The sequence below is a fragment of the Cibotium barometz genome, chromosome 4 (genome assembly GCF_041138505.1).
Source record: "Cibotium barometz isolate CiBa-2024 chromosome 4, ASM4113850v1, whole genome shotgun sequence".
In the NCBI taxonomy this organism is placed as follows: domain Eukaryota; kingdom Viridiplantae; phylum Streptophyta; class Polypodiopsida; order Cyatheales; family Cibotiaceae; genus Cibotium; species Cibotium barometz.
This window is the reverse complement of record NC_141049.1, coordinates 6115525-6141155: the sequence shown is the minus strand read 5'-3', so window position 1 is coordinate 6141155 and position 25631 is coordinate 6115525. Positions and strand designations below refer to the sequence as shown.

At 46.6% G+C, this 25631-nt stretch overlaps 1 protein-coding gene across 7 annotated transcripts in view; it reads left to right on the top strand.

The window, feature by feature from the left end:
* LOC147638831 (uncharacterized) overlaps nucleotides 1-25631 on the top strand; it is a 178871-nt gene that overhangs the window by 64148 nt on the left and 89092 nt on the right. For all 7 annotated transcript variants that reach the window (XR_015263805.1, XM_086784946.1, XM_086784938.1 and 4 more), the window contains exon 7: nucleotides 5515-5627. Coding sequence is in view for 6 of the 7 variants with exons in the window: in XM_086784946.1 (XP_086641072.1) it covers nucleotides 5515-5627 (113 nt within the window). In the remaining variant the exon portion in view is untranslated. The remainder of the gene's footprint in view (nucleotides 1-5514; nucleotides 5628-25631) is intronic.

Below are 25631 nucleotides of genomic sequence, written 5' to 3'. Positions count from 1 at the left end.
CACACTGGGCCATAGTTGCAAGCATTCTTTGCATTCGTGCATTCGCATTCGAGAATGCCGAGTTTGCAAAAGAATGCATTGAGGGTGGATGCATTCGCATTCGTGGCACGTAAAAATAATAATTTTTTTGGGCATAAATAGAATGTTCAAAGTCAATGCTTGAAAACACAATGAAAAACTTGAAAGCTTGAAACTTAAAAGATGTCAGAATTTAGAACTTAAGACTCAAGACTCAACTTTCAAGAGTGCTGGAAATGTACTCAATACTCATATTATCGCATAAAGAGTGAAGTACATAAGTCAGAGTACTAGACTGTAGTCCCAAGGCAAAGAGCCCAACACACTAAAAGTGAAGTGTGCTCACACGGGGAAAAAACCCTTGTCCAGCCAAGGTAAAAAGTGCCCGTGTGTGAGAGGTCATGTACATGGTGAATCGTGATCATTCATCATGTTCCTCTTCAGAGGAAGAAGATGAAGTAGCATCCTCATCTGTCTCAACAATATCAGCTTCAGCCTGCTCAGTACCAACTGCATGCATGTCCTCTTCTTCCTCATCCTCCATAGACTCACGAGCCTCTTGTGAAGAAACAAGTCTCTCATCATCTTTCTCCTTGTTGATCATTTCCAAAGTTACCTCCACTTTCTCATACCCTCTTGCCTTGATTTTGGAAACAAGCGAAGGTTGGTATGTATGTATACCAATTTTCAGTGTTTGAAGGTTTCAACTTGTTCCTCTTTTTGGTATGAATGAGTGAGAAAGTGCTCCAATTTCTCTCACATGGGGAAGATCTACGTAGTTCCTTGAGAAAGCACTCGAATGGCAAGTTGTTGCAATTTAGGGGTGCTTGCACCAAAAGACTCCCACCACTTTACCCCTTCATGCATTCTGCTTTCATCTAGAGCAAGTGGGCGAGAAAAAGTACCCTTCAATGACCTGTAATTATCCAACTCATCCATCAATGCACCTTGCTCATCAACATCTCCATGCGTATAACGCTCAATAAATGTCATCCATCCATTTTGCACCTCTTCATCTGCTTCTTGTCCCTTGCCTCTCCAAATTGGATGCAATACATAGCCTGTGGCATGAAGAGGAGAGTGCATCATGTCCCAACGGTCAACACATAAAGCCTTTACTTGGTTCAATTTGCATTCATCAACACCTGTCATTTTTTGTATGCTTTCCACCATCCTATCTATGAGCTCATAAACTAATCCCATGGTGGCTCCCTCCCTATCAGCCATGCGAAGAATCTTCAAAATAGGTGCCATTATTTTCACAATCTGTCTTGCATCCTGCCAAAATCTTGTCTCTAACACTTTGCTTGTAATCTCCAAGCCAATAACTTTGTTCTTCACTTGTTTTGCATTTGTCCATTCATCGCTTACAACCATCTTCCTCAAGCCAGTGTAGACTCTCTCATCTAGCAAGTTTGACAATACAATAAATGTGTAAGCAAAACGTGTCTCTGCTGGCTTTAAAAGCTCCTTCTTGCTGTACCTTCGAAACATGTCCAAAAGATTTGTCTTCCTTGTTATAAACTTCACAATCTTCTTTGCCCACTCAAGAATGGGGGAAACCCATGTCAAGCTGCCAATGTCTTCAAATAGCAAATCCAAACAATGGCATGTGCAACGCGTAAAAAAGATATGAGGCCATTGAGCCTCGACAAGCTCTCCCGCAACCACACAATTTGATGCATTGTCCATGCATACCTGCACAACATTGGTAGGACCAACATGAAGAATAGCATCTTTAAGGATACCAAAGATGAACTCTCCCGATTTCAATTGACCGCTTGTGTCAACGGCTTTTAAGAACACACTGCCATAAATACATGATGCCAGCACATTAATGATTGGCCTTTTCTTGGTGTCGGACCAGCCATCACATACAATTGTACATCCATATTTCTTCCATTTATCTCTTATGCCAAGCAAATCTCTATCTATGCATTTGACTTCATCTCTCAACTCCTTAACACGCAATGCCTCATATGAAGGTGGCTTGTATGAGGCTCCGGCTTCGCCAATGGCTTTGACCATATCCAAAAAATACGGACTTTTCACTTTGCAATGAGCAATGTCCTCTGCATAGAAGAAACGCCGCACTGCAATTGTTGCATTTTTTCTTGCTTGCAATTGCCATGCTGCTTCCAATTTTCCTTGAGAATGGCTACCCTTAGAGACTCTTTGTCTTTTGTTTGCAGAAACTGCCTCGTTACATGTACTAGAAGAACCACATACATTTGACATTGAAGCTGCCACATTTGATACATCCTAAGCAGCATCCCCCAAATCCCCCACCGCATCATCAATTATCTTTTTATCATACATAGGGTCAGCTTTGACATGCAATCGCTTGCATATATCTTTCACATCCTCTGGGGCATGCTCACATTTGTCCACACCGTGCCCTGAAATGGCTAGGATGTGAGCACGAATTCGCAAAGGCCCACCTATCCACTCATGAGGACAAAATTTACACCTGCACTGATACATCCCTCTTCCTTTCTTTTCCAAGCGGGTTACATACTCCCACTCCGGTCCCGAGGATTTTCCCATTCCCAAATCTCGAAGGCTTGAAGGCAGGAAGTCCTTCACTCGGTAGTAGAGACTCGAGAGAAGCTCGGGAGTCGGAAGCTCGCGGGTCGGAAGCCCCTTGGGCGGTTGGGCCTCGCCGTGGGTGAGTAGACACACGCAAGGGAGCAGAGAGCGTAGGCGTGTAGTGCTCACTGCTCACTGCTGGAGCCTGGTCGACACTGGACAGCGCGCAGGGAGCGGAAGAGCGTAGGTGTGTAGTGCTGGTCGACAGCGCGCAGGGAGCGGAAGTGTACGCGTTATGTTAAAATTGCCCAAAATTGGCTGAATTTGTAAGTGTTAAAAAAATTGCAGGTAAAGTTTGCAAAGGGATGCAAATTGCAAAGGTTTGCAAACGTTTGCAAAGCCTTGCATTCGAGAATGTTTGCAACTATGCACTGGGCAGGACCAATTTAATACACTTGGCGGCCAATAGATGGGCATTGGACAAGATTTGGACCAATCTCTTGTAGGTGCCCCCTTCTGGATTAGAAAAGCACACGCTTGGGCTATTTTCAGCGGTGGAACTTTATTACGGGGGTGGAACTCTACAGCCATCTTCCACTACCGACCGCGATGGAATTCAACCAGTGGTGCGGCCAAGGTGGTTCGACTTCATCTCGTGGCTGTTTTTGATGCTGGCCGACTGTTTACAGCCCTAAGTAGCTGCTGGTCAGAGCATCGGGAGGCAGGGAAGTGCTAGCCAATTTGTGGGAGAAACATCCTCTATTGATCGGAGACCATCAGGCTTGTGAACTGCTGCTAGTTGACTTCCCTTGTGGCTTCTGAAAGCTGATCGACTTGCTCTGTGATCCAGACAGGAGGAAGATGAAGATGCAAGGCTGTCCCGGGCTGATGTGGGAGTGCTATGGGCTGTCTATGGTTGTCCTACATGTGCTTAATGCTGGGAATGCTCTTTGGTGCTGAACATTGACATCAAAGTTCAGCATATGTTTTGTTTTGAGAAATAGGTGCTAGCTAGTGGAGAATCCCTGGGCACCCCGCAAAGTTGTATTCGGAAGTAGACTCTTTTTTGGTAATCTAACCATAAAGGAGGAGGGGCGGGGGGGGGGGGGGGGGGGGGGGGGGGGGGGGGGGGGGGGGATGTTAGTCCATCTTCTGGCCCCTAGTGTGGTGTACTGTGCAAAACTGACATCTTTCTTTTATTTGGCATGCTTATGTGTTTATTCAGTTTTTCATGATTGATAAGATTTCAGTGTTACCCTCACCTTAGAATGGTTCTAGTTGAGATCCATGAAGTGCCTCTGTGACATCGTTGTCTAATGCCTCTACTTTGACATTGCGAATTGCAATTGCAAAGTATGTGTCCATGGAATCGGTCTAGTTTAAAACTGCTTTTCTTGGATTATTACCCTCACCTCGGAATGGCTTGTGTTGGGATCGATGAAGTGCGTCTGTGACAGTGTTGTCCAATGCCTCTACTTCAAGTACAACATTTTGTGCTTGACGTCCATGCCTTATGATCTCTTCTAAAAGAAAAGACTCTACTTGAATCAAAATCTTTGCAGTGGTTTAGTAACAAGAATAAATACTTCTTCAAAATTTTTATTCTGAAAGTAAGGGGCTTAGACTAGATGTCACTAGTTTGACCGAGATCGCAGAGATTATGGCTATGAGAAATACTCATAGAATATTGGATAGCACCAGGCAGGAGATTACCACTATTCGGGAGGCTACCCGTAGTTGGACCATTGGATGGTACAATGCTGGAGATTTTGCATAGTTGTGGTTCATTGGACACTGGGCATTGGATGGTACTATGTTGGAAATTGCGGGTAGTTGGTTCAATGCACACTTGTTGATATTTTTATAGGATTCCCACGTGGAGATTGCCGGTGGAGACACGCTAGAGATGACCCGTGTTGGAATTGAAGACAATGGTGTGCAAGCTTGAAAGATGGTAGGTTGACCGAATACATTGTGCACAATGCATGGGAATGATGCTTGGCATATTTTGCATGTGGGAACTTATTCTCCACATGGACATTTGATTAGGTTTTCATGCTTGTGAATGTCCACGGGATCGAAGACGCTTGGGAACCCCATGGGCATGCCCAACCTCTCACTGCTTGTTTAGGTGTTTGCGTTGTGCTTTATTTTTAATTATTTTCCTAACAAGACCTCCGACATTCCCAACGCTAACATGCATCCAACATACAACCTCGATGCATCGTTATTGACATATTCCAAGGATGGAATTTGCATCAGGAAGGGGGTATGTTAACCCTTGCCAGAGACCTCTATGTCATCGATGCCGGGTAGTGGGGGCAGCCCACCACATGTTAGCTTAATATCTAGACACTCAATGGCACACTTGCCAAAACACATGGGTACATCTGGGCGAAGAATCCAAACTCAATAGGAGAAAGTGTGGGAAAAAACTCTACTTGAGGTTAGGAAACGGAAACTGAAATGAAAACGATGCCTCTAGAGAAACGGAGGAAATGGCCCTTTCCTGTTACTATGACTTGTAGGTTTTAAATGAAGCCCAAGTTAGGATGGAGGGCAGCTTCATGTTTCTACAACACAATCAGAAATGACTTGTGCTGGAGTTGGCCTTTGAGTCCTAGCAACTGAACCGATCCAGTGCATGAAGAACCAAGGTTTGGCTAGTATATTTGATTATTTGTTTTGAGTGGGATGCAAACGAGGAAAGTTTGTGAATCCAAAACACATTAAAATGATGTGATTTTCTTAGGATCATATCCAAAACAACTCGGGGTCTTGGGGTATGATTGACTGACGTAAATCAAATGCATGGGTACCTCATAATCAACTCTTGGCTGGAACGTAATAAAATACATGTCAGAGGTGCCTATAGAAAGTTATGGTACATGCTTTTAGCAATGCTTTTGTGTAGGAAAGTGGAACTTATAATATGACCTATTCATTCCTGTTGTGTATTTTGAGCAGATCATGGCATTGAAGAATCTATTTTTATAAAACCTGCAACGTTGCATCTGACTATACTGATGCTTAAGCTCTGGAGTAAGGAGCGTGTTGCTGCTGCAGCTGAGGTCTTACAGGTGCATTTTGGCATGCCTCTTGGGGTTTCGGAGCTCTTGTGTGTGTATTTATTGTGTATGTGAACTTCCCCCTAAAGGGCTAAGTGAATGTATGTATGTAACCACCCTGTGTGTGTGTTCATTTATGAGTATGTGAACACCAACTTAGGTGTGAACACCCTCTTATGTGGATAAGATAAGAGTATGCCATGTATCATGTGTTTACATCTTAAATGTGATTTGTGTGAGTCAAAAGATAAGGTTCTAAACCTACAAGAAGCATGTACTTGATTCAAATTTCAAGTTGTACAACCATAACCAAAGCTGATTTGAGTCGTGCAATCTGAGTCTCTTCTCTCTCTCTCTCTCTAGCCATCGCCTTCACCTATCACCCACCATAGCTGCCAAACCCTAACCCTAGCATAGGTGTGTGCTCCGAAATTGGTATCAGAGCATAGGGTGGGAAGTGAGCAGTACAGCAGCAGCGATCAGAGACAACACAGCAGAATGATGGCTTAACCTATGTACACTGACTTCAACAGTTGCTGCACCCGTCGCTGCCATCTGTGCTGACCATTCAACCGCCTGTGCCACCTGTCCTCCACGTCGCCTTACGTCGTTTGTCCCTGTAGCCAAGGGCGTGTGCTGGCCTACCATTGCCATCGCGTGTTCACTTCACGCCACGTCAACACGCTACTGCCGCCATCAGCTACTTTACCAGTCTTTGCTGCCCTCTCCAGCTGGAGTCATCGTTGATTGCTCTCCTTACCACGGCTGCTGGATGGGCCCATAACACATGCGCCGAGAGTCATCACTTTCTGTTAAGGTTCCGCTAACCTTAATAAATGGCCTCGTCAACAGCTGTTGCCAGAGAAGAACCGCTTCACACTGCATTGGCATGAGCACAAAACTGCCATGTACACAGGAAATCGAAAATCAATTTCTAAAATCTCAGCAATTAGCTCAAATTAAAGCTCCTGGATCAATAAAATTTGGGGGTTTTCAGAAATTAGGGTAATTAGATCCTAATTGAAGCCTTTCCATCATCCAAAATTCAGGACTTTCCCAAATTGAAGCCTCCTTCGACACATTGACACCATTTCGGGTCCTTTGCAATGGTGCAAGAATTATTGAACCTCTAGTAATAGTATGATCAATAAGGCACATATAGTACAATAAATATGGTGATTCTTTCCTTTTCTAGAAGAGATCAAGGGTTACCGCAAGTTTTCCCATCAATGACCTCTGTGATAGTTTGACTCATGCAATGTGAGTGTTTGTAGGCCACACCTCGTGCAAGCTGCTGGTCAACCTCCAATGGCCAACCACGTGCCAAGCACCACACTCTTGTGTGTCATCAGCCAATGAAAGAGGGTGACCTTTCGAGGCCGAAAATTGTCCTAGAGCCTCCTCCAAAAATCTGAGAGGAACTGCCGGTAGAGGCCCTGTGACTGCCAATGTACTGGTGCTGCTGGGGTGCCATCGATCTCTGGCATCCGAATCCTGCGGCCTAGCTACGTTGTATATGCAAAAAAGGGGGCATCTAGAGTCTCCTCCCGATCAGTAGGATCATGCCAAGTCCACTCTCCCGGGTCCCACTGGAGGCGCATGAGAGGTCGGCTCTCCCATATCCATAGCAGCCAGAATCTCTCCCTAGCCACCTTTGTTGGCGGGGGGTCTACGTGCCTGCCACTCATGTGACCGAAATCCGATCACCCTCACCCGCTGTAAGGTACAGCCACTGAAATCCTCCAAGGGGGTTGGGATCTCTCTCATTTGCCATGGGGACCAGTAGAAAAAGTGAGCAAATCACTACCCTCATATGCTCCGTGGACAGCCAAAGAATATCATGCCTAGTAAACACGCTTAGCCACAGTGGGGGGTTAGGTTTGGGATAGGTGTCAGCCACTCCTGAGGAATAGCAGAGTTGATGTCAATGTAGAACCGTTCTCTACCCCGGATCCATGCCAGGCCTCTTTCCTGAATCTCTGGGGGTAACTGCCTGTGTGCAAGCCAATCTCCAAGGGACCTGGCAAGTCCTATGATCAACGTGCCCCATGATACATGAGGTCGGGCCCCCAACATATGGCCACTGGGTAAACAGATCAAGGGGTTCCAAATGAATGGTTGCTGAAGATGCTCCTTTGAGGCAACCGAGCTAGCTGCCTAAGGGCTGGCTTGAGGTGATCCCAAGCTTGGAGGAAACTGGCTGCAAATCGGTCCTCAAAAGTGGGGCTAAATCCACGCGCGCGCATCTCTGTGAAGATCCATCTCGTACTCTGCGGCCAAGGCCCCCTTAGACTTGGGGTGCGGGCTGAAATCCGAGCCAAGAGGAAGTCCTTCCAAGGCTAACCATCAGGAGGGAGTCCTCTAACAATCAGCTTGCCTAGTAGGGCGCAACTCTGAATAGCAGGGTCAATGATGTTGAGGCTCCCTCTACGTCGTGGCCGAATGATCACTCTCCATGCCACCTTGGCCCGGCCTCCCGTCAATGCTGGCCCATAAAAAGTTTCGGATCAACCACTATACCTGCCGATACACGCTTGGGAGAAGGCCCTGCAAGAAGTAATGTACTACATGGTGGTAAGGACGTGGTTCGCTACCACCACTCTACCAGCTACGGAGAGCCTCGTAGAACTTCAGCACAAAAGCTTCTTCCGAATGCTCAGAAGAAGAGGGGTGAGTTGCTGCGCCGGAGATATATTGATGCCCACTTGACATCCAAGATAGTGACTTGGAGTGCCCCTAGGGATCCACTGGGGAGAGCCTGAACTGGGCGCCAAGTCGGGGCGGGTGTATAGCCTACCCCGAAACCACATGACTTGTGTTTTCTAACTCCTGATGCGCGACAAAAGATTTGGATCGCCTCAACGAATCTATGGAGATTCCTCACATTCCCTGATAGGTAAGCTGATGTGTCATCTGCAAACTCAATCCATTAGCTCGTCTTGAGTGCGGAGTGGATGACGCAATCCCTGGAGCCCCGTCTCTTGAGCTGAGAGAAAATTGTTGATGGCCTCGGTGACAAATAGGAAAAGGTAAGCTGCCAGAGGATAGCCCTGCCGGACCGAGTGGGAGAGAGGGAATCTGTCACTACGTGCTCCTTGAATAAGAACCTGATTGTGGGAGGCTTATTAAAGTTCTGAAACACTACAAATTCACTCCTCCAATCAACCCAATAATAAGCCTTCTCAATGTCTAGGAGTAGCACTATGAGGTCCTGCTTGCCGAAGCTGTCGTTTCCCACAAGGTGAAGATGTTGTCCACAATGCTTTGATCCTGAACAAAACGTGTTTGAGTGTCATGGATCAAGGTAGGGAGGGAAGGCTGAAGTCTCTTGCTGATGGCCTTGGCCAAGATCTTGTAGGCGGTTCCAAGAAAGGTGCTGGGTCTCCACTGCCGGATCTCCAATCTGTCATCACCCTCCTTAGGAATCAAGTGTATCAAACCCTCTGAAAGCCTCTCTGGCATGGCACCTGTGATCATAATCTCATTGAAGGCAACTCGAAGGCCACCTTCCATTAGGTTCCAGTGGTGGCGAAGAAAGAAAGAAACTGGAAGCCCGTCCTCCCTCGGGAGTTTGACCCTAGGAAGAGTTGTCAATGCCTCTGTGAGCTCCTCTACAGTGAAGGGAGTCAATAAGAAGGACTGAAGAGCGGGGGAACCACCTCTCTCGTGTGCCGCCAGACCCTCTCCTGTGCGTCCATCATCTGTGGGGATAATGGGACACCTGTGAGGAGAGATCGGAAAAACTCACTGGCAATGGTTCTCACATGGGGGGGATGACAAACGATAGCTCCATCTTGGCCATGCAACCTGCGAATATCATCCCTCCTCCTCTGGGGGCCAGCTTTCTCAAAGAAGTCCCCATGACTCTATCGCCGGCCTGGGTTCAAAAGGAAGCTCTAGCATCGTACTTGTACTCCACCCTCCTCTCCTCGATGGATGTGATCCCCGTACGGGAGGCAACAAGCTGACTCTCAATCCAAGGGCTATCGGGGGAACTCTCCTGAAGCTGTTGAAGAGAAGCAAGACCCCTGCTCAGACTCCTCTTTTGCTCACAAAATCCCTCCAATCTGCTTAGAGTTGCCTCGTGCAAAAAGCTGCTGATCTCACCCAGGCCAGTATCCAAGGTGCACGCGGCAAAGCCTGAAACAAAAATCAGTCGTGCCCATATTTGCTCTATCCTGCTGTAGATCTTGGAGTCTTGTATAAGGCTGTTCGGAATCCTAGAGCTCGCGTGTCTGTCCTGCCTCTAAGGGTTTTCTAAGGAAAGAATAACCGGAGCGTGATCTGAAAAAGTAGTGCTTGCCAAGATGCCAATCATGCCCCCACGGCCGCAAGCCCACTTATCCACACATAAAACTTGTCAAGTCGAGAGAGGTTGGGACCGATACTCCTTCTATCAGACCATGAGAAGCACAGGCTCCCAACGCTGCGCCCAAACACTCTAAGATGCGAAGGGGCTTTTCCCCTGAGTGCCAATATCAACTCCTCCCATGCTGAGTACTCTACGCCTGAGACTATGGCCGTGGCTCCCTTAAGTCTGTCCTCTACTGCCTCAATCATGTAAAAGTCTCCACCCATGCACCAAAAGTCAGTGTAAGGGAGGGTTTGACAGACTGTGCTCGAGAAGATGGCTCTACCTGCTGTGGCATTTGGGACATAAACATTGAGGAAGTCCTCTCAATCCTCTTCAATCATAATGGTAGCCCACTGTGCTCGCCTAAAGACTATGACACTTGAGCCTGTTGTTACTGGCAAGAGCTGCTCACTGATAGAAATACAAGTCTCCCCTGTGTCCCCGAGGGGCAGGAAGAGGGAGACCAAAAAGCGTGACTCGTGCTTGGTAAAATCTTCCCGTAGTGGCGGGTACACCCCTCGGAAAGGTGGTGCCCCTAGAGGAAAAGAATGTTGATGGATCCCCCAACTGTAGTTTTGTGAAGCTCTCCTCTGACGATGCCTCGCCTCTGAAAGCACTCATGCTGCCATAAACCTTGAATGTTGCATATCAAACTCTGTGGGAGGCAGAACTATCCGATTTGCCCTCCACTCAAAGAGTCTTGGGCATGTGTTTAGATGGGGAATAACCACAATCAGTCTTGGGGCGAAGGCGCGACAAGTGGACGCGGAGCCTGTCCTCCATGTGTTGCCACTTTGTTCGAGTGTGAGAGCAGGTGTACTCCGATCTCCATCGATCACAATGGAGATATCTGTAAGAAGGGGAGATGGGTACTACAACTGAGATATGCAGGAACACAAAGAGCAGCACCTCAAGGCTGGAGGCCACCACCTCCCCGTCCTAGTCTCTATGGCCTAAGCCTCCAAGTTCATCCTAGCCAAGGGCTAGAGGTGGGTGAGCACATCGGTGGTGCGAAAATCATGAAGATGGTGTGAAAGCTCGACTACCTATGCTTGGATGGCGGCAGCCACTAACTTCGAGTCCCACTCCGGCTCTGGGGCTGCACTCAAGGGAAAGGAGAATATCATCGCACCACTCTCTGGTGTAGGTTTGGACTGATGAAACACGACACATATCCGAATGTGTATCCTCAAAAAAAAACACGTCTCTTTCGTCGGAAGATATCAGAAGAAATTGTAATCTACAGGCTGTCCCAAGATCCTAGGGGCCCACCTCGGTATTCTGGCGGGAAAGCCCTCACCGGGGAAGCTGTGATGGTCATCTCTACCGGTTGCGAGAATCGATGAATCAAGCGGCAAACGGAGCTTGCTGGCTGCCTCTGCATTGGGTCGGGTGGTGCTGGAGGGCAACGGGAGTGCTCTGGAGAGGCGGAGGGAGGGGGGGTGTGGGCTGAGAGGAAGAGGACGTGGCTGAGGGGATTGGTACGGGAAGGGTTAGAGGCGGAGGGAGGGGGGGTGTGGGCTCAGAGGAAGAGGACGTGGCTGAGGGGATTGGTACGGGAAGGGTTAGAGGCGAGGATAGAGGGGGAGGAGGAGGAGGGTTGGGGGGTGGGGGGTAGGGGGATGGGGATGGGGATGGGGACGTGGAGAGGAAGGAGAAGGGAGCGGTCGAGAGGAGAAGGAGGCTGCTCGTTAGGGGTTTAGTGGGGCAAGCTAGCCTTATTGGAAACTGAGAGCTTGAGGAGGAATCTCGGCGGGGAAGCGGCTTCCAAATTGGAGGGGCCGAAGGTACCCACCCCGTGATTAGAGGGGGCCCATCGCCGACGGTTGGGTGCTGTGATAAATCCTCGAAACGTTTCTCTAACAGAATCGAATCCTCCTGTATTCTGCCATCCTAGCGTGCGCGGCGGCGGCGCTCAGCTGTGGTAGTCGACTGACGGCCCTGGTGTGGGCCAATTGTTTGCCACTCTCCGGTAGCGGGGTGATCTGTGGTCGGGTCCTAGTGTTTCGTTGGGTGATTGCCTCTCCCTCTATCCCCTGGTGATCTGAATGGGGACCGCCGTGGTGGTGGGGGGGGGATGAGGGGGTCTCTCAGACTTGCGTTGAGGGAAAGCTCTTGTGAGGTATCCTATCTGCCTGCAAATGAAACATTAGCCCGGAAGGCCTGTGTAGTCCACTCGCTGTATGATGGGGTCGCCTTGAAGGCATGGGATAGATATGACATGAGGCACTATATCTGGTGAGGCAATACAAATGCGAAGGGATGGAATCCCGACTGCCTGTATGAGGGACGAGGCAGCGGTGCGGGGGATTCCATTGAGAGTCACAAGGGACAGTAACGGGGGACGGGGACGGGAACGGTTTTCTTGGCTTATGCTCATATTATAGAAGGTTCATGTGGCACTTTGCTGAAATGGCTTCGCCATTACATGATCTTACGAAGAAAAAGGCCACTTTTCGGTGGACATCAAAGGAAAAAGAATCTTTTCAAAAGCTTAAAGAAGGGATCATGACGGGACGATCTTAATCATTCCGGATTTGCATAAACCTTTCTCAATTGAGTGTGATGCATGTGGGGACAGCATTGGTGCTGTTTGGAATCAAGGTGGTCACGCCGTTGCTCATGAGAGCAGGTGTCACCGAAATGTAGAGTTGCACTTACAGGTTTATGAGAAAGAATTATTGGCAGTGATTCGCTCTCTTAGAGTTTGGAAGCATTATCTTTTGGGAGCTGAATTCGTTGTGAAAACAGGTCATTAGAGTTTGGAGTATTTTCTTTTGCAAACGAAACTTTCTGAGAAGCATATGCGATGGGCAAACTTTCTTTTAATGTTTCATTTTCAGATTTTGCACACTCCTGGGAAAAAGAGTGTAGTGGTAGATGCCTTCTCCTGAAGACCTCAAATACATGCTATTACAGTAGCCTATCATCAAAATCTATCGGATATGCTTGATATGTATCAAATAGATGATGGTTTTCAGCATGTATGGGCTGATTTATAGAAGGGTATAACAGCGTCGAATTATGCCATTTGAGATAGTTATCTAATGATGCAGAACCGTATATGTCTGCAAAGGTTTAAGGAAAAAGGTATTGTCATTCACCTCCTTATGCAGGACATCAGGACATCGAGGAATTCTTCCTACTACGCAGATATTTCTTTTGGCCAGAGATGCGTAAGAACATTGATGCATATGTGAAACAGTGTCTTGTGTGTCAAAAGGTCAAGTTTGATCGTCGTAAGACACTAGGATTGCTTTAGCTTGTGCCTAACCGAATCAGCCTTGGGAGTCGATTACCATGGATTTTATATGGATTTGCCTAAAACGCAACCAAGGAATGATGCGATATGGACAATTGTTGATGCTTGCACTTTATTCCAGTGCGTAAGAATATCAACCCAGAGCACATGGCGAAGATATTCATGGCTCAAATATTTAAGCAGTATGGCTTGCCATAGGTTATTGTGTGTGACAAGGATCCTCGCACCACAAGTTTGTTTTGGCGAGCATTGTTCGACGATATGGACTCAAAGCTGAATTTTTCTTCAGCTTATCATCCACAAACAGATGAACCAAGTGAGATTACAAATTCAGTCGTGCTTGATTTGTTGAAATGTTATGTGGTTGACAGAAAGTTAGACTAGGAGAAGTATGTACCATTGGTTGAGTTTACTTACGATAATATAGTGCATGCTTCTACAAGCAAGGTGCGCTTTGTAATCATTTATGGTAAGGTGGTGCTACCACCTATCCTTCGCACAAAGGATGAGATATTTGCAGCGGATGAGTATGTCAGAGATCTTGACACCGCTTTTGAGCAGGTAGGGATGACCATAAAAAGATCTCAAGAAAAGCATAAGAAAGACGTAGATAAGCATAGAAAGACTTTGGATCTTAAAGAGGGCAGTTGGGTATTACTCAAATTTAAAAAAGCTTGTCTACGTAGAGACTTGCCAAGAAAAGTAGGTGGTAAGTTTGTGAGATTGTTTTTATTCAATTTTACTAAGGTTTATGGGCGCATGATTCACACATAGAAGTTGGGTAGACCAATTATAAAATTATTAACTCACTTCACACTTGGTTGAACTAGATTTTAATATTTTTATAGTTTGGCTGGACACAAGGAGGAGGGTGCCCCTTTTATCAACTCGTGTAGCTATTTTGAGTGGAGAACTTCTCTTTTCCAGAAACAAGATCCATTAGTTAACAGAAAACAGCCTCAAAGGCTAGGTACAAACTTGCCTCCATGTACGACGCGAGGATCAGTATTAACAAAATCAGGGGGAAGGATGCACTTCTCCTTCGGCTGGCCACTCTATGAGGAGAAGGCTGTCTCATACAAGGGGTGGGGGAGGGAATAACCACACAGGTGGTCTGTAGTGCCGAGTGGGCTCACCACCACTATTTGTGAGAAAAGGACCAGGTCGCCAAGACTTCAGGAAGGCTTCCTGACGCTTCCGCATACAGTCGGAGCCACCCTGAAGCTCCCCCCCCCCTCCCCCCCCCGGGTTTGTGGAGGGTATGAATGATGTCGAGCCGGATGCTCCTGATGGACTTTGCGGGCGGAGTGTGGGTGTCTTCGATGGCTTCAGTGCATCGAGCTCTCTAGATGTGCCATGTGGCAATGCTGCTGCAAATCTCTCATCTTTGGTACGAATCAGGAGTCCAGTGACCAGTAGATGGGGCTGGAACTGGCACTATCGAGATGCGAAGGTGAGAGACCTGAAGGCCTAGCTCCCCACCTTCCTCCTCGTAAGCCACGACCACCTCGGCCTTAGTGGCCCAAGCGACAGTACCCCATCTAATAGTACGGGGAGGGGCCCTGTCCATATCGAAGATGCTGAGGCCAATGCCAAACCTGCCGAGCGATGGGCTAGCAACCATAAAGAGGGGGTGATCTTCCGAGGTCGGAAACTATCCCAGAGCCTCTTCCAGAAATTCGAGAGAGTGCGGTGAGAGGCCTTGAGATTGCCAGTGCCCTCCTGCTGCCGAGGTGCCCTCAACCTTGGGCATCTAGATCCTATGGCCTAGCCATGTGGTGTATGCAAAGAACGGGGCACCCGGAGTCTCCTCCTGGTTTGCAGGATTGCGCCAAGTCCACTCCTCCCATTGGAGGCGCGTGATGGACCGGCTTTTAAAATTTTTAACACTAGAGTCTCTCCCTGGCCGCCTTGGCCGGGGTTGGGCCTATGTGCCACTCATGTGCATGGAATGCGATCACCCTCACCCTCTGTAACATGCATTCCTTGAGGTCCTCTAGGACGGACTCTGATCTCACTAGTCTACCATGAGGTCCAATCGAAAAGTGAGCAATGCGGAACTCTCATCTGCGCCATGAGCTGCCAGGAGAATATCATGCATGCTAAACATTCCTAGCCACTCCGAGGGAAGAGGCTCTGGGGTTGGGGCTAGAGGAATGGCATAGTTGATGTCAAGGTTGACTCTGTCTCTGCCCTGGATCCCATTCAAGCCTCTCTCGTGAGCCACTGGAGGGATTTGTCTGAATGCAAGACAATCTCGAAGAGAACTAGTAGGTCCCGTGCTCAAAGCTCCCAAGAATAGATGAGGCCGAGCCCCTAGCATGTGGCCACTAGGTAAACGGATCAAGGGGTTCCAAAATCAAGGGCTGTCGAAGATGCTCCTCGAAGGCTAACGGAACTCATTGCTGAGAATCGGCCTGAGGTGATCCCAAGCTTGTAAAAGGCTGGCTGCAAATCTGTCCTCGAAAGCTAGGCTAGAGCCGCAGGCCCACATCTTCATGAAGATCCAGCTGGTGCTCTGCAGCCAAGGGCCCCCTAGGTTCGGTGTATGGGCTGAAATCTTGGCCAAGAGGAAATCCTTGCATGGCTCGCATTTGGAAGAAGCCCTCTAGCAATCAACTAGCCGAACAGGGCATGGCTCTGAATTGTGGGGTCGATGATGCCTAGGCCCCGGCTGTATAATCACTCTCTAGGTCACCTTGGCCCGGGCAAGCCTCCCATCACTGCCTGCCCACAAAAAATTGCGGATCAGCCGCTGAACCTGACTAATGTAGGCCTCGGAGAAGGCCCAACAAGAAGTAATATACCACATGGTGGCAAGAAGAACTTGATTCGCCACTACCACTCGATGAACACCAGTACAGAAGCTTCTTTTGAATGCTCACAAGAAGAGGGGCTAGCTGCTGCACTGGGGAGATATCGATGCCCATCAGGTGTAACTATTTGGCTTTCCTAGCACTATTCACATGATGGGACCCTTGGCATGACACTGGATTGGTAGAAGAAGGCATGGGGACAGGGACCATAAGGATTGCACATGGAAAAGCACCAGTTTTGGTCAAAAAGCAGAGAAAAGCAAAAAGTCAAACACCGCCTGCTGCTCAGAACGCCACCGTTGACTCCCTATGCCACATCATCATCTGTCCGTACATTGCACGGATCCGTACAGTTTGTATGGAATTTTGTCGCGTGTTGATCTGCACTGATTGGCTGCCGCCACATGCTGTTTTGTGCTGTGCCGTTGCTCTGTGCGTCGTACAGCTGCTACCTCCTGTTGACTACATCGTACAGTTGCTACTGCGTGCTGAAAGGCGCTGACTACCTGCTGTCGGCTAGTGGCTGTTTTGTACCAACTGAACTACGTCGTACTGTCGTTCTGCACCGGTTGACTGCTGCCGCCTGCTACTACTGCTCTACGTCGGCAACCTAAGGAATCCGAGAGTGAGGAATCATTGCCAACTCTTGATGATGAAAGGAAAGATTTCCAAAAGAAGTATGAAGATTGTTTTGCATATTTTCTACTAGGAGAGTCACCTTTGGAGAGATTGGAAGATCACCAGATTTACATTAGGCGAGAAGTTCACCTCCCAACTGACGTCATTATCGTGTGAGTCAAGCACAACAAGACAACAAGAGGAGATTATAAAGCAAGTGAATGAGTTATTGGAGAAGGTTTTGATTAGACCTAGTTCATCACCCTTTTAGATTGGATGGAGACACCATCTTTAGCAGGATTGACTTGAAGAGTGGTTACCATCAAGTCAGGATTGTTCCAGAGGGCATTCACAAGACCGCATTTAGGGCAACATTTGGACTTTATGAGTATTTGGTGATGCCTTTTTGTCTTACCAATGCCCCGCTACCTTCAACGGAAATGGAAAGAATCTTCGACCACATAGGAAGTTTGCTGCTACTTTCTTTGATGATATTATTATGCATTCTAAAAATGAGGAAGAGCATCGAAAGCACTTGGATATTGTGTTTTAGGAACTGCGGAAGCACAAGCTGTTTGTGAATGGCAAGAAGAGTGAGTTCTTTTTGTCAAAATTTCACTACTTGGGTCACATAGTGTCCAAGGAAGGGGTCAAGATGGATCCAAACAAGGTCAAGGCTATTATGGAATGGCTAGAGTTGACTAGTGTGCATGCAGTTTGAAGTTTCCTTGGCTTATGCTCTTATTACATGAAGTTCATCAAGTGGTTTGCAGTGGTGGCTAGTCCATTGCATGATTTTACAAAGAAAGCTGTGGGATTTCGGTGGACCAAAGTTGAAAAAGAACCCTTTGAATCATTCAAATTTTACGCTAGCAAAGGACCAGTGTTGATTATTTCAGATTTGTCAAAGTCTTTTGTGGTTGAATGTGATGCCTCAGGAGATTGCATTGGAGTAGTCTTGAACCAAGAGGGCCATGTTGTGGCCTATGATAATTGAAGACTTCAAGGAGCCGAAAAAACGTCACACACGTATGAGAGAGTTGATGACTATCATTCATGCATTGAAGATTTGAAAGCATTATCTTATGGTTGTTGGGTTTGTTATCAAGACAAGTCATCACAGTCTTAGGTACTTCATGTCTCAAGCTAAGATGTCACAAAAGCACATGAGATGAACTAATTATTTGGCCCAATTTCATTTCCAAATTATGCATACTCATGGCAAAGACAACAAGGTAGCGGAAGAGGATTTCAAGGATATTTGGAATAGATTGCGGAATTGAGATTTAGTGACGTCCTATGTCATCAAGGAGTGTTTCCTTATGATGCAAACCTGGTTATGTGACAAAGGATTTGAGGCCAAAAGTGATGGAAGAATGCCATGCTCCAACCTACATGGGCATAGATGCATCTTGACTACAACTCAGGTTTGGAGAGCTACTTTTATTAGCCTAGCATGAGAAAGGACATTGACCGATATATTTGAGAATGTTTGGTTTGTCAGAAGATAAAATTTTTTCGACAAAAGCCAACATCGTTTAAGATGGCTTGGACCAATGGAAGAAAATGTTCCCATTTGGACTGCTGGTCATGACAGTATGACTTGAGAACATCAAAGGCCAAGTGGTTATAGGTTTTTGTCTGGCGGTCTGTCTGTAGATGGAATGCACTAGACAACTGTAACTTGGTCCCAAAGTTCTCGAACAATGTCCTCCAAAAATGCGAGGTGAACTTGGAATCCCTGTCTAATGTAATGGTGCTAGGCAAATCACAAATGGGGTATCAATGTTTGAGAAAAAGGTGGGCTACATTCTCAGCTGTGGCCGTATGCTTGCATGGGATGAGCATGCATAACTTACTAAAGCGAACACTGAGTGTTACGAGATCCGGTGGATGCTAGTAGTGGCCCTACAAAGTCCATAGAAATGTCGATAAAAGGTCCGTCGAGGATAGGCAGAGGTTGAAGCAAAGCAACCTTTTTCGAATGTGGAACCTTGACTTTTTGACAAATCTTACAGGCTTGAACATGTGAATAAACATCATGCCTCATTTTTGGCTAGTAAAAGGACCGTTCCAATTTCTCGAGGAAACTGTTGATACCTCTATGGCCTTCAACTAAGGAGTCATGGGTATCATGGAGAAGAGATACTCACGTTTCCCAAATGACACAGAGACGGTTCTTGTAGAACAACTAACCGTTTTGCATTGAGTAATGGCCAGGCTCAAAATTGAGGGCCAAACTATATTGAGTACCAAACTCAAGAGAATCGACATATTGATCTTTCATGCAATCCAAGTCTTTTCTAGTGATTTCAAGAATGGTAGACTCCTACAGGGTCTGGATGCTGGTCTTTCAACTAAGAGCATCCGCTACTGGGTTATGTTTACCAGGGATGTACTCGATCATTCCTCCAAATTGTTGGAAGATCTGACTCCATCTCGCTTGCCGATCACTCCACTTGGCACTTGGCATGGTCTCATGTCACTTAAGTGCTTGGTGGTCTGTTTTGATTGTGAAAATCTGTCCATAAAGAAAAGGCTTCCAATGTTGGAGTGCTGTGATCACACCCAAAAGCTCTCTTATCATAAACCAAATAATTCCTTTCGGCGACATCCAACTTTCTACTGTAGTAGGCCACCGGTCTATTGTCTTGCTGAAGAACATCACCTATGGCTACATTGTTGGCATCAATAATGATCTCGAAAGGTTCATCCCAAGATGCTAACTTCAGAACAGGCATTTCTGAGGCCGCTTTTTGGAGTGCACGGAATGCATCAAGCGCCTTACTTGTAACTTTGACTTTCACCCCCTTGAGCAAGTCGGTGAGAGGTGCTACAAGGTTGGAAAGCTGGTGAACATGCGTACTGTAGGCCTGGCAAAGACCTACGAATGAACGGATCTCTTGTGTGCGGTCTTAGGAATGTTCCAATCCAAGATCTCTTAAACCTTGGAGGAGTCCAATTGAATCCCAGAGGAACCGATGATGTAGCCCAAGTATTGAACCTCTGTAACGCCGAAGATAGACATTTTGGCATTTATGTAGAGCCCATTATCTCACAAAAGTTGCAAGACTTTCTCCACATCTTGCTTATGTTGCTCTGCAGTGTGGCTGAGAATATAAGTATGTCATCAAGGAATATGAACACACTTACCAATGAGGATTGCGAAAATCCTGGACTTCATTTTATTGAAGGTTGTGGGTGGGTTGGTAAGCCCAAAGGGCATGACTACGAACTCGTAGTAGTGACATGCTCTTTTCGGAAAGCTGTTTTTGGAATGTCAGCTTAAAAAATGTAGACGGTAGACCTGATGGTAACCACTCTTGAGATCGATCTAAGTGAAAAAATTTGCACTATCTAAACACTCCAAAATGTACTCAATCCTTGGCATAAGAAACTTATTCTTAATGGTGAGTTAATGCATTGTAATCTACACAAAGGCGTGCAGGCTTGTCCTTCTTTTGGACAAATAGGATGGGTGCATCAAATGGTGAGGAAGATGGCCAAACGAATCCGGCTTGGAGGAGCTCATATAATTTTTTTTCTAGCTCACCCTCTAAAGTCTTTGAAAGAGGATAGGGAAACCTACTAGGAGGTTCTGCTCTAGGGACCAAATTGATATGATGGTTCTCAGGACGAGAGAGGGGGAGACTAGGTGGGAGATTGTCCCTAAGCATAATGTCCTTGTGTCGAGATAGGAGGCCAGCTAACTGTGGGACTAGAGATGAAGATGAGATAGCTGCTATCGATGAGGTAGAGGCAGTATGAGCACGAACATAAATGAATGCTCTTGCCGCTTCCTTGGGGATAGCTGGTTGGACCTGGAGATGAGAAATCAAAGGGATCCCGAGAATGCTCCTATTCTCACGAATTATGACGGACTCAGGTCTTGGGAATGGGTTCATGTTGGCGAAACCATTGGATTCCTAAAATCGTGTCACACCCCAAAAGAGGCGAGACAATGAAATCTTGCTGGAATGAGGTCTTTTGAACTTGAAAAAAAAACTACTGTGCCTTTTGAGATATGTGGCTGCAGAGATTAGGTGTAAAGCCGCTCACCTCCAAATGATAGGGCACTAAAGTACAGCTCATGTTGGTAGCCAACTGGGGAGAGATGGCGTCGTGAGAACTGCCCATGTCAAAAAGGACTACGAATTGGTGGCCCTTGGTAGAGCCATAAGCTCAGATCAGGCTTTTGTGTGTGGCTGCAGCCTCACTCTCCTGCTTAGCATCAAGCACCACGAATGACATATAGAAGGTAAAAGCTGAATTGCATTGGTGGTAGCAGGCAGTGTTGGGAGAGTGGGAGATACTGTGGCAGAAGGCTCTTTGGAGGCTTGCTTTGCTTGCCATTTCTGGTAGTCCTTCTTACCATGCCCAATGGTATGACAGTAGAAACATCGGTTGTCTGACTGGTACTTCCTTTTCTCCTCTTGAGGAAGATATCCTCCAGTGATGCTTGCTTTAGCCTTTTCCTGAGAGGTTTTCTTTGGCTTGGGTTTCATACTCCTTGTGCTAGAGCTAGAACTATTGTCGATCTTAGGATCTTTAGAAGACGAAGTACCCTTCCCTGGCTATGCGGTTTGGTACTAGATTGTGGTTGTTTTGGCTTGCCTCCTCATCTTCATTTCTTCATTTTGAGTGAGAGTCAAAGCCCGGTCATATGTGCTAGGTTCATAGTTGCAAACTATGAACTGAATGTAAGGATTCAATCCACGAATGAATTGACCCATCTTGACCCGCTCAGATAACCCTAGTTGCTATGCTAAAGTGATAACCTTACTGAAAAGCTGAAGCACGGGTGACCTGTTCTGTTTGAGTCCATAGAACTCATTTGCCAGGTTGGTCAAATACTGGGGAGGGACAAAGCTGGTTATTAGGTCATGGACAAAGGTATCCCAGCGAAAAGCTATGACACCTGTGGTGTGGTCTATATGTAAACTAGACCAATGCTGCCACCAAGTGACTGCCTCACATGTAAGGTGGGGAGCCGGTACGTGGACTTTAGCTTGAGGATTTGTTAGCTTTGCCAAAGGAAAATATGCATTAAACTAATGAATAAATTGATTGACAGCTAAATGATCACACTTACCATCATACTTACTAAAATTTAGTTGAGTTCGGATGACGGCGGTCATTGATGTCACGGGAGTGTGGCTAGTGGCATCTAGGGGTGGGGAAACTGAAGAGAGGGTGTACTGAAATTACAGATGTATGGCCTCCTTTTCCCGCTTGTGTTCGAGTAACACTTGCTCTTGATCGAGCTCTCGTTGGTGCTCCTGAGTTGCGAGTTCAGCCCCCGACGCTGGTCTTCTTCAAGCGTGCATTGGGCTTCCTCATAGTCCCATTGGTCTGCTTTTTCTTGTTATTTTCTTGCTTCTGCTCCGCTGTCTAGCCTCGTCCTCTTGTCATTGTCGTTCGATCTGAAAGAAGAGGGAGATGAAGTCGGGGTAGCTGGTGGAGTGGGTGTTGCTGCAGTTGCCTCCAAGAGTTGGAGACGCTCCATGAGAAGTTGATTTTGTGCTCGGAGTAGAGCTATGTAATCTGCTGTTGGTGGAAGAGCATGGTCTCCTTTGAGGGGGACGTCTGGTCGTGTTGGAGCGAAGTATGACCATCTGAGGATGCTCTCACGCTAGGATGTGGTGTGTGGAGGCAAGCTGAATCTGATACCAATGTAACATGCAGTGAAATTATGCGTAGATGTAGAATCCTGTCACACAAAGTCTCACACTGCCTTCTTTATGCTAAGTTTCATGAGTCTTTAGCAATCCACTTAATCACTTCATACTCTAAGAGATGAGAGAGGGAGATAAAGATCTGTACATCTTATTGGGTCCCAAATTACCCACTGAAGGGTCCTCTCCTATTGCTAGGAGTGTTTGCTTTATTACTTTGAAGAGAATGACGGACTTTGGACTGTAGATAAGTCAAACACAAGACCTTCAGAAAACCAAGAGTGAGGCTGAACTGTACCTGGCTGTAGAAGCACCAATGATGTCCAATCTCAAGGCCAATGCACTCTTCCAAGAGGCTGTAGGAAGGCTGCAAACTGTGGCTATGTAATAAAGTAGTTAGTTAAGTTAGGGCATGGGCATGGGCTCAACTATAAAAGGGGCTCATGGATCTCATTTATATCTTTTGATCATATGACTTTTGGAATGTACATTGTAGCCTAAAGCTACCATACCTTGGCTTATGGAAGGCTATTTCCATCCTTTGGTGAAAGGCTAAATCACTTAGGCATTGTGTATGATTTCTTGCTACTTGCATGTTAATTAACATAGTGATTTGTGTCCCAAATCTCAGCTCATTGTCACTTTATTTCAATTGGAATGAGAGCTTTGATCTTGATTTTGGGAGCTTTCTAGTGCATTTTGGGCAAGAAATTGCAAGAAAATTAGATTTACATGTGATTTTGGCAATTTTTCTTGATTCTTGCATGTTATTTTCTTTGCATTTTCTTGGATTTGTTGATGTGATGGGAAAGATGGTGAAATTTCATCAATTTTGCTTCATCTAGGTCTTTTCCTAAGGTTTTTGGGCAAGATTTGTGCATGGGATCAAATTTTTGAGCACATTTGGGATACTGGATCAATTTTTTTTTTTTCCAGAAAGAGACTTCTATTTAGTATGAGAAAAACATACAACAATCATAGCTATAAGCCGGAAAAGAATAGAATCACCCCAATATGTAAGGTGATTTCAACCACTGAGGAGCATCATGATGCCATGTAAGACCTGTGGTACTAGAGGAAAAGAAGATGCCATGGTCCCATTCCCGCATAAATATCACATGCTTCACGTGCGCAGAACGAGAGGGCCCCTGAATGTGAGCTCAAGTAGCCATAAGAGTGTAGATGATATCACCCCGTATAGTACTAATGCACTGAGACCCAAAAATCTGGACACCCTCAATAGCCTCCGTGCATCTAGCTCTCAAGATCTGCCATGCTGTAATACTGGCAATAATCTCCCAACTGGTGTCAATCCTTTGTCTAGGGGGTGTATAATTAGAGTGAGGAACATCCTGCACGAAACCATGCTGGGCAATACCTCTACGAATGAAAAAAGTAGAATCTGTACCACTGTCCTCATAAAAAAGCTGTGGACCGGACTGGGAGAGCCAAGCAACTGCCCCCCAAGTCACATGCATGGCTCGGCCACTCAGTTTGCCCATAAGTTGGGCTAGAGGACCCCAAATCTGCTGTGCAATGCTGCATCCCCGTAGACAATGTTGTACGGACTCAGAATCTGCCGCACATCTAGGACAGGAAGGTGCTACACCGAAAACTGATCTCCACTGATTGGTGGGGAGACCACCATGTAAGAATAACCAAAAGAAATGAGAGATCTGGCTCCTTCTGTATGAGTGCCAAAGTCTATGCCAATATCTGCACTGTATCATTGGAGAAATATCATAGCTCTCCCAATGAGGCCTGAGAGTAGGGATCCTATGCATCTGTCGAGTGAGGAGAAGCCTGGCATTCCGAACAGTGAAATTGAAAAAAGGAAGGCTTTTCAAAGGATCGAAGGCATCAATCCACTCCCACTCTCCTGGATCCCACTGAAGATATCTGATAGGACTGCCACCATATAGCCACAAACACCAAGAGCCATGAGTCACTATCTGAGGAGAAGGGTCACTCGGGCATACCAAACTCCAAGGTGGCCCTCGAGTGCTAGCTGTGTGGCGAGGACTCCAGGGCAAGCCTCGTACTTGTGAGGATCCATCCTATCGATGCCATGGAGGTATGTGACTGTGTGGAAGAGTCATAGTCACAAGAAACTTTTTGTTTGTTTTATCGTTCATCGTTTCGGAAGGTTTTGTTTCATTTTGTTTCGTCTCTTTGGAAGAAACAAACAGTATTTAAAGTGACTTTTTTTTTGTTTCCTGGTGTGAGTCATGATTGAATACATGTGGAAGGGCTCCATGGAAGGATTGGTATCCTGGTGTGAGTTCGTGGCATGATTTATGAACTCATGGAAGGGTGGTAACCTTAATGAGTGACTCTGGACTCATGGAAGGGTGGTTACCCTAGTGAATACTTTTTGGTCCTGTGTGGACGACGCCTGTGAACGGGCTAGTTGGATGTACCAGATGTAAGTTGGGAGATTTCATCCACTATGTTCGTGCACCAGCATATGTATGTGAGTTGCACATGCATCGATGACTTGTTTTTGATGCCTGGACATTGCTTGGTATTTTGCCTTTTAATGTCCACGGGCACTGGGACCCCTGGACAACCCGTGGATACACGTGTGCACACCTGTTTGGGACTCATATGGTTTCCTTATGTGTTTTGTAGGTGGTAAGTGTGCACACTTAACCCAATTTATTCATTATTTTATGTTACTAAGGTTTATTGGGTGCAGGGTTCACATTCACTTAAAGTGTGGGCGGACAAACTTATAATTTTATAAGTGAGTTCACATCAGGCTGGACTATTTTTAATGAACCAAGGCCAATTATGAGAGATGGGCACCTGGGCACTCCCAAATAGCTCCACGAGTTGCTATTCTGGGGGTGGGAGGACCAAAGTGGGCAAGCCCTGACTTGTAGAGCACTCATCTGAAAAACGTGGGTTGTTAGGAGCTGTTTGGACAAGAAGATTAGCAAGTTTACTCATTTGCATGAGCTACAGGTGGAGTACATGCCAAGAGCAAGAGTCCCAGGGTTGGCTGGCTCTGTCTTTTCTCTCTCTACAGGGCTGGCCGACTGCATCTACAGGGCTGTAGGCTGTTAGATTTGTTAGAGGGTTGGTGACCGCTCTATCAAAGTATAGGAGTGGTTGGTGACCACTCTACCCTGGTTGGTGACCGAGGGTGCTTCTACAGGAGCGGTTGGTGATTGCTCAACCTTGGTTGGTGACCGAGGGTGTTGCAAGAGGAGTGGTTGGTGACCACTCAACCTTGGTTGGTGACCGAGGAGTTGCAGGTAATGTGTTTACCTATGTTTTCACAGTTGG